The 13094-nt window shown below is 47.1% G+C and overlaps 2 protein-coding genes across 7 annotated transcripts; both read right to left on the bottom strand.

The window, feature by feature from the left end:
• Window positions 1–5: 5 nt before the first annotated feature.
• si:dkey-13n15.2 (protein transport protein Sec24C) lies at window positions 6–6963 on the bottom strand. Of its 3 annotated transcripts, none has more exons than XM_061279071.1 (18): window positions 6680–6963; window positions 6251–6568; window positions 6048–6104; window positions 5866–5977; window positions 5556–5683; window positions 4576–4711; window positions 4263–4372; window positions 3838–3950; window positions 3596–3763; window positions 3199–3394; window positions 2889–3056; window positions 2665–2761; window positions 2445–2596; window positions 2192–2330; window positions 1483–1784; window positions 1171–1368; window positions 808–897; window positions 6–730 (listed from the first exon to the last, which is right to left on the bottom strand). In XM_061279071.1, the coding sequence occupies exons 2-18, from the start codon at window positions 6560–6562 to the stop codon at window positions 590–592; spliced, it is 2619 nt and encodes an 872-aa protein (XP_061135055.1). In that variant the 5' UTR covers window positions 6563–6568; window positions 6680–6963; the 3' UTR covers window positions 6–589. The 3 variants fall into 3 exon arrangements, 2 of the variants coding, with proteins under 2 accessions (XP_061135055.1, XP_061135056.1); XM_061279072.1 differs by having other exon boundaries at window positions 6251–6540; XR_009714465.1 differs by having other exon boundaries at window positions 684–730; window positions 1171–1351.
• Window positions 6964–7117: 154 nt separating this feature from the next.
• LOC133154390 (uncharacterized) lies at window positions 7118–12586 on the bottom strand. Of its 4 annotated transcripts, none has more exons than XM_061279060.1 (10): window positions 12533–12586; window positions 11330–11752; window positions 11065–11117; window positions 10894–10968; window positions 10462–10659; window positions 10201–10392; window positions 9588–9821; window positions 7878–9477; window positions 7501–7605; window positions 7118–7410 (listed from the first exon to the last, which is right to left on the bottom strand). In XM_061279060.1, the coding sequence occupies exons 2-10, from the start codon at window positions 11727–11729 to the stop codon at window positions 7181–7183; spliced, it is 3087 nt and encodes a 1028-aa protein (XP_061135044.1). In that variant the 5' UTR covers window positions 11730–11752; window positions 12533–12586; the 3' UTR covers window positions 7118–7180. The 4 variants fall into 4 exon arrangements, with proteins under 4 accessions (XP_061135044.1, XP_061135045.1, XP_061135047.1 ...); XM_061279061.1 differs by lacking the exon at window positions 12533–12586 and having other exon boundaries at window positions 10462–10521; window positions 10600–10659; XM_061279063.1 differs by lacking the exon at window positions 12533–12586 and having other exon boundaries at window positions 11330–11412; window positions 11492–11752.
• Between the last annotated feature and the right edge of the window lie 508 nt (window positions 12587–13094).

Genomic DNA, 13094 nt, shown 5'->3' with positions numbered 1-13094 from the left:
GTATATTCCATGTTTCAGGTGTCCTTTTTATTTTCTCTTTTTACTTTCTCTTTAGACTTTTTTTCTAATCCTAATCTTCAACAAAAATGTCTTGTTGTAGTAATAATTATGTTTCATTTCTGGATAGATCATTTCTCATTTTATCCAGGATGATCCAAACGTTGGTGTTGATGATTCCCCCCAATATTTTTTTTAACTTAATATCTCTTGTTTGTTATTTCCACACGTTTTTCATGGGAAACACATATTGAATATTGATTTTCGTTTTTTGAACATTTTAGTTAACAGTGAGTGGGGTAGTTATGGGCTGAACTACCCATTTCACCCGTTTCCTGACTTAGCAGCGTAGCTCTCTAGCAGCCTCTAGTGTTCAAGCTTAGACAGTTACCAAAAAAAGTAAAAAAATAAAAAGAAATCCCAGAATTGTTTATGCGCCAACAAGTGTGAACTATAATTACATGTAAAAAAAAAAAATAGAAGTAAATCCCAGCTAAGCCTGTTCTCCAGAGTCTTGTGTTTATCTCAAACCAATGAATTAATAGTAAATAAATAAGTAATTAAACAAGGGCTTGTACTGGGTGTGTGTGGGTCAGTGCAGCATGCGCACAGAGTTGACATGCAGATGGTAGAGAAAGTCGGCGTAGGACGCGCCACCATTGGGGCTCTTGTCCTCCACCAGGTGGCGCTGCAGGAGCTCCTCACCGGCATCACCCTGCTTTACCAGGAGCAGCTGTGTGAACAGCCCATTTCCACGCAACGTTACAACAGATTTGAGTGACGCGGTGCAGTATTTAGTTGCGAGCTGACCTGCCGGAAGCACGGGACCTCCAAGTCCAGCGCGTCCAGGAAAGTTCGAACCATGACCGACAAGGGGGTGTCCAGAACTGGCAGCTTGGTCTGGATGAACAACATAACACAAAAAAACGTAGCAACATGAAATTTGGTAAATATGACCATCATAAGTAGATCCTCCCCCAAAAAAAAGTCTCAATAAGCCATGCCTGTTGACACACTGAAAGTCCACCATTTTGGTTTGAGCCATTTACTTTTGGGTCACAATTTTCAGGCTACATTTTACACCATTTTACATAGAGTAGTTTAAAAAAACAAAAGAAGTTTCTCCCATTCAGTACAAAATTGATCACTTTGTGAACAGACAAAACAGGTTACCTCTCCAGAGGCCAGGGATGCCAAGCATCCCACGTTAAAGAGCTCTGCCAAGGTGCTTGCTGAGACATGGGCTCCCACCCACAGCAGGAGGGTGTGTGGGGTGTGCAGCAAATACATCCCACCCGGATGCAGGCTCGTGGCCGAACAGCGTAGAGCCCCCTCCTCGTCCTCCTTCACATTTCTGGTGTGCGACAGTGGCTGAAGCAATGAAATGACGAGGTTCCAATTGTGACTTCAGCAAGGAGCAGCAAGTGAGTTTAGCTTTTTCTTTGACTTAATGATTTTTTTTTTTTTTTTTTTACGTGTGCGTACCAGAGGGATCAGCATTGGGTAGAAGTGCGTGACGCAAGCAGCGGCATCCAAGCCGAGCGCCCGGCAACGCAAACCCAGCCGACTGTGCACGGAGGTACGCAGGCCGGGCAGTAGAACGTCACTTTTCCTCAGACTGTTGACGTAGACGGGTAGCGCTCGCAGGCCCCGAGGGAGAACCAGCTGACCGGACGACGCCGAAGACGAGCCACCGTGACGGCGGTAGGATGCCAACGCCTCCGTCAGGTCCCTCTGGAGCTCCTCACGCAGATCCTGCAGGGGGCGCTCCAAAGCAGCACAATACACTGAAAACGCAGAGAACACACAGGGTCTTTAGACGATGTAACATTTTTGGTTATAAAACGCTTGCAACAAGAGAAAGGAATGTTTTCCGAAAGTTTGTCATTTAATATTAGTTTACGAGAGAGAAAAAAAAAATGATGTGGTGGGGGACAATATTTGAAGGCCCTTATTATTGACTTAGTATGTTGTAATATGATATATTTTAAACAAAAAAGCCAAGAATCTGCCAGAAATTGCAGATTTTTGCTGATTTCAAAACAGTTAATAACGCCGATTAATTGGTCGGGCCCCAGTAATTATTATACCAGACAAGTTTGAGAATCTCTGAATTGGATCATATTTCTCCAAACTTTTAAAACCACAGTTGGCACATTGTCTCTTTAGTCATCGCTGCTTTTGTGCATCTTACTCTTCTTGCAGTAGAAGGCCAGCAACGTCTGTGCCTGGTATTGGCGGAACGTGTCTTGCAGGTGGCGCGAGAATCGCAACATTAGCGTATGCACCCTGGATCGCCGCTCCCCCGTTGGTGTGTTGTACGCCAGGACTGCCTAGCAACGCACAGAAAAGGTGAGAGAAAAACAATATTGTTAGCTAAACCTGGGGAAGAAAAAAACAAATCAGACCCTCGCATTTAAAAAAGAACAACTACAAGTCTGCCACACCTGTATAGCGACGCCCCGACTCTCATCCAGAGCGGCGCCGTCGTGCGCCAGCTCCACAGCCAGCATCGTCTGGCAGTCTATCGTTGCCATAGCGACCCGGTTAGGGCTCGGTCTGGGCACGAAGAGTCCGTAGCAGCCGGACACACGCATGCCTGGCAACAGCGTTGCATTGTAGGTATTTTGTAAGGGATTGTTGTAGGACTGAGGTTCGACATCTCACCTTTGCTAACAAACAAGCTAAGATCTGCCTTGTAGCCAACATTTGCCGCCACAACGCGATTTAGATTACGGCTAAAGCGCTCCCGGTCCAAATCCCCCTGTAGATGAACACACGTATTAGCCTAGCAACAGCCGTTAGCATCTTTGTATGTACTTCACCACAGACCGTATGTTAGCATAGCAACTGCTAGAATGTTAGCATTCGATAGGTAGCTGTTGCAGTACCTGCAGGTGGTTGTAGGAATACAGCGCGCCGCCCGTCAAATAAGGAACATGACCCGGCCAAGCTCCGCCCACATCTTGCGGGGAGAAGACAAACAGATGAACGCCGCATCCCTGACGGACGCACGCCTCGGCCAATGAGATGGCTCCCTCCGGCGGCTGGAAGATGGACTGTGAGAAGAAGCAATGATATACCTGAGAGTGTATATTTGAAATCCGGGGCAATTTCAAATACTGGGACATAACAGTGGACGAAGAGAAACTTTCTGATTTGAGCGACACCTTGACTACCATGCCACAAATCTTGCCTTACTTTTGGCTTGCTGGTTCCGAAGAAGCCAGCTGAGGATTGTTCCATCTCTACCAGCGGAGCCGAGTGGAAGACAAGCAACTTGCCGGGACAGGCCAGCGTCTGAAGGACAGCCAGACCTGCTTTGACCGGGAGCTCTGCTGGGACGCCTGGCGAGTCGTCACCGTCCGGACTCAACTGGGGAATGTGCTGCAACACGCTGCACAACAAACGTGACCATTTGATCAATTGTGATTAGAAGCCATACTGCAAAACAGGGAAAGCTGGAAAAGTGACAGCCTCAGCACTTCCTCTACAAATTTACTTGCTATGTTAGCCTACATTGGTATTTGAAATAGTAATATTACCAGTATTAATAATAAAAAAATATTTTACATGACTTTATTTAATTTTTTTTTACCTGGAGACATTGTCCATGCAGTCCCTTAAGGGGAGTACTAGCCCCTCCCTGACTGGAAATTGCTGCTCATCCAACGTTTCCGCCATGACCAGCATGTGCGGGCGGGTGGGGCTGAGGTCGTACAGCTGGATTCTGCTGTCATACGTCAGCAGGCCCACGCGGACGTTTCTTGGGCAAATTGGAGGTGAAAGTGTGTTTTAGCATGATTGTGTTGAGATATGCTTGCTGTGAGTGTGTTTTACTTGTCGAGTGAGGCGAGGAGAGTGTGTATTTGTTGCGTCACAAAGTCCAAATGGCCGCCTCGTAGCGCTGCCGCCGACACGTCAATGGCCAGAAGTAGCGCTGCCGCCTCACCCTGTGGCAAAAATGTAAAAAGATTTATCTTTATTATTGGCAATATTGCATCTATAAAATAATCATTAGCAGTGGTTTATTTATCATAATTTAAAGTTACCCATTTGGCAAGTATACTGTACGTGCATCCAATTTTGGTAACAATTGTAAAACATTTATAGATTAGGCATATAGGAAATGGAGGAAAAGTGGAAAAATGTTCCTTTAATGCCCGATGGTTACTTCAAACTAAATAGCGGACCTCTCGCATCTTTTGAGACGTTTTGCCGCTCTCTTCTTAATTGACATGCCTGCCAAACTAAACTAAAGTGACCTTGACAGCGTGGAGGACTTCGTAGGACCCCATGTGGAGCTCGGACCTCTGCTCCCGATCAGGCCGCAGCCCGTCCACCCCGTGTGTGGGCTGGTAATGTTGCCACGGCACTGCAGGACAAAGAAAGACTGCTCGGAGGATATGATGTTTGTCATCCTCGATACAGCGGGAGCCCCAACTATTGGCCATTTTAGAAATTTCATTTGCTTTGTATTGCCACAGTGTGAGTGTCACAAACCACTTCAACCTGAAAAACTCTTAAGTTGGGACACTCGTAAATCAAGGGAGCACTGTGGGAATTTATGCGGCTTACCTTCGGTCAGCTTATCACAAAACGGGCAGCGGAACCTCTGGCCGCAGTCCTGCCAACTCACGGCAACGCACATGGACGCGCCGCAGCAACGACATCCCGAGATGCACGAGTCGTCCGGGACGACCGGAAGAGGCTTCTGGAAGCGAGATGTCAGTGAAGCTGCGTTGAAGTGTTTCTTTGTATCATTATTAGAGATGCACCGATCCGATATCTGGATCGGATATCGGCCCCGATATCAACAAAATAGATGGATCGGGTATCGGAAAATACAGCCGATCTGTGAGCCGATACTTTCCTTAATCTATTGGGACGCGGGCTACGTCATACGCCAGCAGCACGTGTGCCGCATGCCACGAGAGTTTTCTAAACAAACGCAAACATGGAGCGAACGTTCGCTTCTCTTCCCCGGGTTGCTAAGCGGACGTCAAACCCTGCGCGTTCGCTTCTCTTCGGGTTGCTAATGGGACGTCAAAGGCTGCGCGTTCGCTTCTCTCCCGAATGGGGGGGGGGGCGGAGGCTAATCGGATGTGAAACGCTGCGTGTTCGCTTCTCTTCCGGGGGGGTGTTAATGGGACGTCAAACGCTTTGTGTGGCGGGCTCCATCTAGTGTGGAAACTGAGAAGCTGAGCTCAAGCTTCTTGTGCGGGCCATATTCAATTATGTTTTCAGAATTTGCTGCGGGCCAATAAAAACTGGACCGTTAGTTTGGACACCCCTAATTTAGAGCAAAGAACTGTGTAGTCTGCCTGATGCCATTGCCTTTGGTCTTTTCTGTTCCACATGTAGAGTTATGTAGCTTGTTAAGTCAACCATAATATCGGATCGGTATCGGGTATCGACCGATACGCAAAGCCACGGCATCGGTATCGGTATCGGAACTGAAAAAGTCGGATCGGTGCATCTCTAATCATTATAATCCAACTCGACAAGCGCCATTTAAACCGACAAGATTATTCACAAAATGGAAGTTAAAAACTTACCTCTAGTGGGTTTTGTCTGGCTAAAGGCGTGACTAGAGTGGCCAGAGGCAGCCGGGCCAGCAGGGCAGTGGGACCATCCTGGGGCAAGCAGTACGTGGTGGAACGGATGGCACGGGGGCTGGCGTTGCCTGAATAGACCATGACATTGTCACACACTCAGATACATTACTTTTGAGGATGGCGCTTGGTTCGTCGCTCGTGCCACCATTTTTTTTTTTAAAAAGCTCTCATTTTTAGAAGTTTTCAGTATGCAGGCATGTCGAAATGTAGAATTGTGCGATTGTCTACTGGAAGTGAAGCAAATTATTACCTCCATCCTCCACGATGCAGGAAGTGGTTGGCAGAGGAGGTGGAGGGCCAAAAGACTCCGAGATAAAAACCTTGCCTTCCCACTCCGCTCTGTCGTCCGCCATCACTTTGACCTAAACCCAGTTACGGATGAGCGAGCAGATTATCACAATTTTTTAGTCTAATTTAAAAATAAAAACCTACTGCACTGGGAAGCAGCCCTGGGTCCAGTCCATAACGCGACTCCGAATTTGGAGATATCTGCACAATAGAAACACAAATTTAGAATTGTACAAATATAACAATATTCACCTCCATCCCCAATTTAATTAGAAAAAAAAGAAGTTCATGGTGATGATGAATATATTATTTATTGAGTATTTTAGGAAGGTAACTGCTCTGCCAACCTGTTCGGGTCCATCTGCGTAGGGGTGCGTGATGACAGGGCAAAATCCTGCCGGATGACCACCAGGAGGTGTCCATTGTGAGGACTGTCCAGCGAGAGAACATGGCAGTGGCTGCTCTGAGGGCGAGCCCAGGTTCAGACGCATAAAGTCGGGTAGAGGACTGCAGAGATGTCCGAGCTCGGAAGCTGTGGGGGAACTACAGTGGCGCGCCCACAGCGGGCTCTGATTGGCTGCACGGTCGTCCATCGGCCACCATACCTCACTCTGATTCGCCCAATTTTCCCCATAAGCTGTATCAAACATATTTGACATTTTTGTCTAGAAAAATATCAGAACACCAAACAAAGAACATCTTGGGAAAAATATATAAATACAGAGAAATAGTGGAGGAAGACTTGTATGTAACAGGCTAATGAGAAGATAGCGTACCTTTTAATACGGGCGGAAGTCGCAGCCATTATGTGCGGGAATTACATTCACCTCCGGTAGCAAATCAAACAGCCTCAGAAGGGGAATTCAGTCAACTGGAGTAAACCTCAACATTCGAATAAGAGCAAAATTAACCCAATTGCGTTACTGGAGGACGGCTAGAAGCTAGGACAGGAGTGACCAAGGTTTGGATGTCAATGCTAGCATCCAAGGCAGCTAACAGCACGGCGAAGCGTTTCCGGGATTCCTTTCGCAGTAAAATGAAAACAACAGCAATTGTCATCGTGACAATTCAAAGAAAACATCTGTTGTAACGACAAGTCGAATTGTTCGACTTCAAAATTACTACTCTAATTTAAAATATATATATTTAATTGTAGTTCGAATCTTTTTTGAATTACTGACTGTGAGCATAGAATTGAAAATATGAAACGATAATCAAAGTTTGTAAACATTTATAAGAAACAAAGGATAAGAGTGTCAAAACTGTACAGTGAGTCATCAGTGCTTCGAGGACTTGTCTTGTCTTTTGAGGGCGGTGATCCGGTTCCTCACGTAGTCCTTGACGCCTTTCCACGAGCGCCTGCTCAGCGCTCGCGGCTCGGCGTCAAGACAGCGGAGACAGTCAAGCTTCTGCGGGACTTTGTGATTTCGGATGAGGGACATCATGTGTTTCTCCACGGCAGCGACCTCACAGTCGCTCCACTTGTGCTTGTTGATCGGGGAACCGGCTGAATTTGGAAAAAAAAACACCATAAAAGCAAAGACGACTCCAAATCTGTCAGGACCAGGCAAAAATGATCACACGCCGACTTGCGTACCTTTTGCAGACCGCCTGGGCGCTGTAGAATTGGTCGCGTGTGTATCAGTCAATCCGGCGAAAGACTCACAGTGGTTCCATGATGCAACTGGCGCTGCATTTAGACCTACAAGATCATTATGGATGTTAATTGTGTATATAAATACAGTATTCTCTTCTCGGATACATTTTAGAGCAAGAGCTGCTTAAAAACATCCTGACATTCTAAAAATAAAACCCCTTCTGTAATGGATTCAATGAATAAAGAAAAACATTCTAATTTAATTCAAATGAGTTCAAACCCTTTTCCGCGTAATGGCCTCAAACACAATGAATTAATGTTAACTTCTCCAAATTTGTATCTTTTTTTAAAAAACATAAATCCAGACTGGTCCTCACTATCAGGGTCCACGCCAACGTTGTTCCGAAGACTCTTGACTTGGTTATTGGGCCCCAGGATGAGGTCTGACTCGGTGGGGTCCAGGCTGTTGACCTGCAGCATCGCGGTGTGTTGCTTGCGAATGCCGGCCGACGTCAGCGCCTCGGAATCCCTGACGCCGCTGTCTCTGACAAACATCTGCACGCACACCGAGCCGCGATAGGCGGAGAGTGTGTGCGGACGTCCCAGCAGAAAGGGGTTCTTGGCGGGGACGCCACAAGCCTCGCGGACTTCCACCAGGAGCTCCAGTGCGGAGAGGAACACCGGTTTGAGAAAGACCGGGACCATGCGGCCGCACGTGGAGCGGATCTCCATCCTGCTGAAGACCCTGCACATGCTCCTCTCCAGCTCGCTCACTAACAAATCCAAGTTCTCCTGCGGGTCGGGCTTCTTGACGGATTTCAACGCGGTAAGCGGTAAGTTGGACACCTCGCTGTTCTGTCTCCTGTTCAACAGAATTATCCGGGCCAGAACGGTCCTGGCCAAAATGTCATATGTTTCCGCTGAGGGCTCCGCATGCAGTTTCTCCTCGGCGAGGTGGTAGACTTTCTCAAGGTGGAAGATGAGTCTCTTCACATCCTGGACGTCCAGAAATTTCTCTCTGGATTTTCTTTTGGTTTTCCTCAGAACTGACAAGGCGCCTGAGGAAATCATCTTGGCCCAGCGCTTCCTGTAGACGGCCAGGAAGTTCTTGGCCGATTCGGCCAGGGCGAAGTCTCTGCGCTCTAGCGCCCTCTCCTGAACGATGCGGCACACCTGCTGGAGAGAGTAGCCCAGCTTGGTAGCCAGCGAGGGCGCGCTGTACGTGCGGGCAGCCGGGTCGTAGCCGGCCAGGACGTTGACGGCGGCCACCACGTGCGGGAAGCTGTCCGGGTCGAAGAAATCCTCCAGCCTCCTCAGCGGCGTCCTCTTCCAGGCCTCCAAGACCAGCCGAGCCATCTGTCGCAGGTTCTGCCGCATGTACTCCTGCCGCCTGTGGTCGGAGCCGTACCGTGCCAACATGTCCTCGCCGTAGTCCAGCAGGACCGGCTCGCTGATGATGAGGCGGGTCACGTCGTCGTAGATCATATGCGACAGGATGGCGCGCAAGCCGGCGCTGATGCCCAGGTCGCCCATGGCCTCCAGGGCGCAGCGGGTCTCCACGCGTTCCTTCCCTATGCGCGGCTCCTCATCCATCTTCCTCTTCTGCCGCTCGGGGCAGCGCTTCATGTGGCACGCCAAACGCTTCTTCCTGTACAAACCTCGACAGTACAGGCAGTGCAGGAAGTCCTGCGCCTGGCCCGTCTTGGTGGGTCTTTTGCGCGCCGCCAGCTGGCCCTCGCCGGTCTGCAGCACTTGCTTGTTGTGCGCATAGTTGCCCTCGTTGGTGAGCCGGTTCCACAACTTCTGTCTCTCTCGGGACCCTTTGGGGAAGCGCAAGGCGGCGGACACTTCCTCCTTGTGGCTGTGTTGGCGCTGCAGGTGCCTGGACATCTTGATGACGGGCTTGGAGCAAAACAAGCAGTGGTTGCGGCGATAAACCCGCTTGCAGCTCTTCTGGCCTTCTTTCATGGCGCACACCTTGATAGAAAACACATGCATAAGTGACTTGCTGAAAGACCCGAGAAACGTCAATGCAGGGATTTGTTCCTAAATTATATACTATGAGTTTTCTTTCAAACTGAACACACCTTCACATTACTCAACCGGCTCCATTTCGTCTTGGCTTCCCGCGGCTCGGTGGGAATCGGCACTGAGCAGGGCTGCTTCTTGCTGCGCAGGAACATGGTGGCGCCGCGAGGGGATCTGGCCGAACGGGGAGCAATGTCTTCTCCCAAGTCCGACAGAGCGTCAGACACGTCGCCGTCGTCACTTTGTAAGAAATCGGAGCCTTCGTCTGATGATTCTTGGGCAGAGGGTTTTTCCTGGATGGGACAGAACGAGAGAAAAATCCGCTTATTTTGTTCCCCCCCCACGTTGATACATCGTAAGCTAAAGAAAATGACATTAAAAAAATCCCCCCCAAATATCTTTGTCTGAATCTCTAGACCACAAAACAAACTTATCTTTTGTTTGTCGTATGTTCATAACACATAATCTCGCTTTACAAAAAATTAAAGTGACTTTCACAAAATGTTCCTTTGCTGCTGTAGAATTTACAATGAAGAAAAAAAAAAACGGTGGCACATTCGTAGAATGTTCGCTTGCGACTTCCCTAAGTGTAGCCAATTTAGGAAAGCAAAATATTAGCAACGGGTGTCAATTTGACGCAGCGCAGTTTCCCCATTTGACACGTCGTCTTACAGGTTCAGTTGCGTCAGCTGCACACGCAGAGTCGTCCGTTAATTCGTCGCTATCGTCTTCTTCATGGCGGCGCTCGTCGTTGGTTGGAGGCTCTTGGCGAGGCTCGCCGTCAGATGGCGCTGGTTGCGGTGGAGTCGACGGGCGGAGCGGTGACGCCGGTGACGGTTCGGCCGACGAGGCGTACCACTCCGGCTGACGAATGGAGCGCGGGGATGCTTGAACACGAAAGTGCATAAGATAAAATATATATATATATATTACCTCGCTTTTGTGCGGTGTCTCGCTTTGAGGTGTTGCCGACTCGTCCATGGACAGAGGCGACTGAGGACATAGCGATACGAGTTCAGCCGACATGCCGTGTGTGTGGATAAGTGGCAATAAAATGGAGTTTTTGTTTGCCTGGGCGCCTGAGGGGGGTGACTTCACACGGACGTTGTCCTCTGGAGGCAATGATTCCAGCTGGATGGGAGAGAAAAGCCAAATTTACTACTATAGATTTTTTAAATGAGATACAATTGGTACAGCTTTAAAAAGATGATTGCAATTTAATATGCGTTTTTTTTCTTTTCCCCAAGATCCTCCTCCAAAGCAATAATCTAACCTGTATTTACAAGAAATATCATATTTATATATAACGTTTTGCTTTTGTTACGCTAAAATAAACGTGAATGAACCCCCTAGAGACACACTGACCAGTTTGTCCAATTCCGACAGCTGCTTGAGTAAAAGAGAGCGCTGATGTAAAATCATAGAACGTTTTGTCATCCCCTGAAGAAAACAAAAAAAAAAAGTTATGAATTGATTGTGCAATCTGAACGGCCTCCAATACGAGTTGTGACGTAAAAGCACCGCCATTTTCCTCACCGGTGTTTGAACAGCAGCAGCATCTTTGTCAGGATGTTCAGAGTCATTCAAGGCTGCAGGAAACAAAAATAATAAGCTAGATTGACATTGACACCAAAAGGATTTTGACATCAATCTGTTCCAGGTCTAGGAGTGCAATAATATAGAAGTCATTTCAACAAAGTAAATACATCGGGCACTCCTTCAGTCTCTAAACGTATATTAAGAATGATTTGTCCGTGTTGGAAGTAAAAATAAACCTACAAAAAAATATGTGAGAAATTACCGTGGCAGTTCGCCGAGTCTGTCCACTGAGGTGCCGCAGGGGGAACCAACGAGGTTAGGCTGTAGGCGGCAACCACCTGGATGCTTGGAAAAGAACCCGGAGATGAGGGCGACTGAAAAGAGGGCTGCGTTGAGGGGGGTGGCACGCAAGACGGTGACGCACAGAGGGGTCCCATTTGGGCTTGATTCCCAGCCTGCAGTGGTCTGAGCTTTTCTCTGGCATCCATCAACTGGGGCGGGTCAAAGGTAGCGTTGGCGAAAAGCGAGGCGGGCGAGATGTGCGACACGGACGCCGGATTCTGCCCGGACACCGGGTTGAGGAGGGAGCTCTGCGAGGAGACCGCCGACCAATCCATCTGGCTTGCCCATGTTTCACTTTTTTTCGTCGTCATGTGGTCCATTGTTTTCTGGAACCCATTTGCTCCTGTTAACGAGAAGACCATTTGTAGAGACGACATCCAATCACCAGAAGCAATGATGTTCACTTCTAAAATAATATTCTAACAAACAAAAGCAAAGTCAAACTTCCAGTATATTCATGTGGGTTTTAATTATTTTTGACCAGTCACATTTCAGCTTCAATGTGTTGCCGTGTCAATATAATCTACCCAAGGTCTTCCGAATTAGTAGTGCTGGCTCTGGTTACTTCTACTACGCTAACAATGGCACTATTTATCCTCTGACTCTTGATAACAAGAGTATTTTTCCATCCTCTTGTCAGTCAAAGCACGTTTGAAGGGATATTCACATACAACAATTAACAATCAGTATTTCTTGTGATTTGTAAAAACAGTTGGTACTTAAGGGGGGTTATGTTAGGTAAACCAATGAAGATCCAAATACCAAAAACATGGCTTGTCATCGCTAAAAATTAAACATAATCATTCATTTTCTATCACCTTTTCAGGACTCACGCATTTAGCCAATTTGCTGTACAACGACCCAAACAGAGTACAAAATTCATTTTGAATATTAAAATATTAATTATGACTACAAGAACATTCATTCTTTCCAATTATAATTGTAACAAAATAAGTCCTGATTTCTAGCTACTTTACATTTTTAGCTTGTAAGCAAAATCGGGCTATTGTCGTCCGGCAGAGTAAAGCACTTGCCTAACAATTTGTATAATTAATGAACAAGTTGGTACACTACTATAGTTAAAGTTAATGACAAAAAATGTTTGGAAAGAAAAGCATCATACCTATACAAAGGAACCGGAAGATGATCCACTCACGGCTTCCGGTTTATCGACGCGTAACCCGGAAACGAATTAGAACACTTCCGATTCACGTTTGAAAACTTGATTTTAAGTTTTTAATCATCGTTTATTTGACTTGTATATTTAAATTTGTACTTGAAGACATATTTAGAAATTCCAACAACCGGGATTGAAATAATATTTTAAAACCTCATTTATGGTCTCCAACAAGGATTATGGTTTCCAATTTGGGGGACTTTCAGGTCATTGTTAGGATTTTAAATTTCACGTTTGAATTTAAAATAAGTCAGGCTAAAGGCGGATAAATGCCTGAAAGACACACAAAATTAAGCCCTCCCCAAGAAAAAAAAAAGTATTCCACTGGGGAGACCATTCATTCATTCTTCATTTGCTCCTTCTACTGCCGAGTGCTTGCCCACCCAACACACACTAAATTATTAACCCAATGTTCACACTTGACCTGCTACTCACACTCTGGCCACGTGGCACCACTAGAATGGAAACCCCAGTGTGGACGTCACCCACAAATGGCACACAACCAGTA

This window comes from Syngnathus typhle, linkage group LG5, assembly GCF_033458585.1.
Source record: "Syngnathus typhle isolate RoL2023-S1 ecotype Sweden linkage group LG5, RoL_Styp_1.0, whole genome shotgun sequence".
Lineage (NCBI taxonomy): Eukaryota > Metazoa > Chordata > Actinopteri > Syngnathiformes > Syngnathidae > Syngnathus > Syngnathus typhle.
Note: the sequence above shows the minus strand (reverse complement) of the source record. Positions and strands in the feature narration are given on the sequence as shown.

Excerpts from the sequence above, each read along its gene's own strand:
- si:dkey-13n15.2 (XM_061279071.1), bottom strand. The coding sequence starts at position 6,562 with ATGTCAAATATGTTTGATACAGCTTATGGGGAAAATTGGGCGAATCAG. Across the intron at positions 2,331-2,444 it reads GTCGGGGCGTCGCTATACAG|GCAGTCCTGGCGTACAACAC; the intron begins GTGTGGCAGACT and ends GTGCGTTGCTAG. Across the intron at positions 731-807 it reads AGGTCCCGTGCTTCCGGCAG|CTGCTCCTGGTAAAGCAGGG; the intron begins GTCAGCTCGCAA and ends CTGTTCACACAG.
- LOC133154390 (XM_061279060.1), bottom strand. The coding sequence starts at position 11,729 with ATGGACCACATGACGACGAAAAAAAGTGAAACATGGGCAAGCCAGATG. Across the intron at positions 11,118-11,329 it reads AGACTCGGCGAACTGCCACG|CCTTGAATGACTCTGAACAT; the intron begins GTAATTTCTCAC and ends TGTTTCCTGCAG. Across the intron at positions 7,606-7,877 it reads CGTTGGCGTGGACCCTGATA|GTCTAAATGCAGCGCCAGTT; the intron begins GTGAGGACCAGT and ends ATGATCTTGTAG.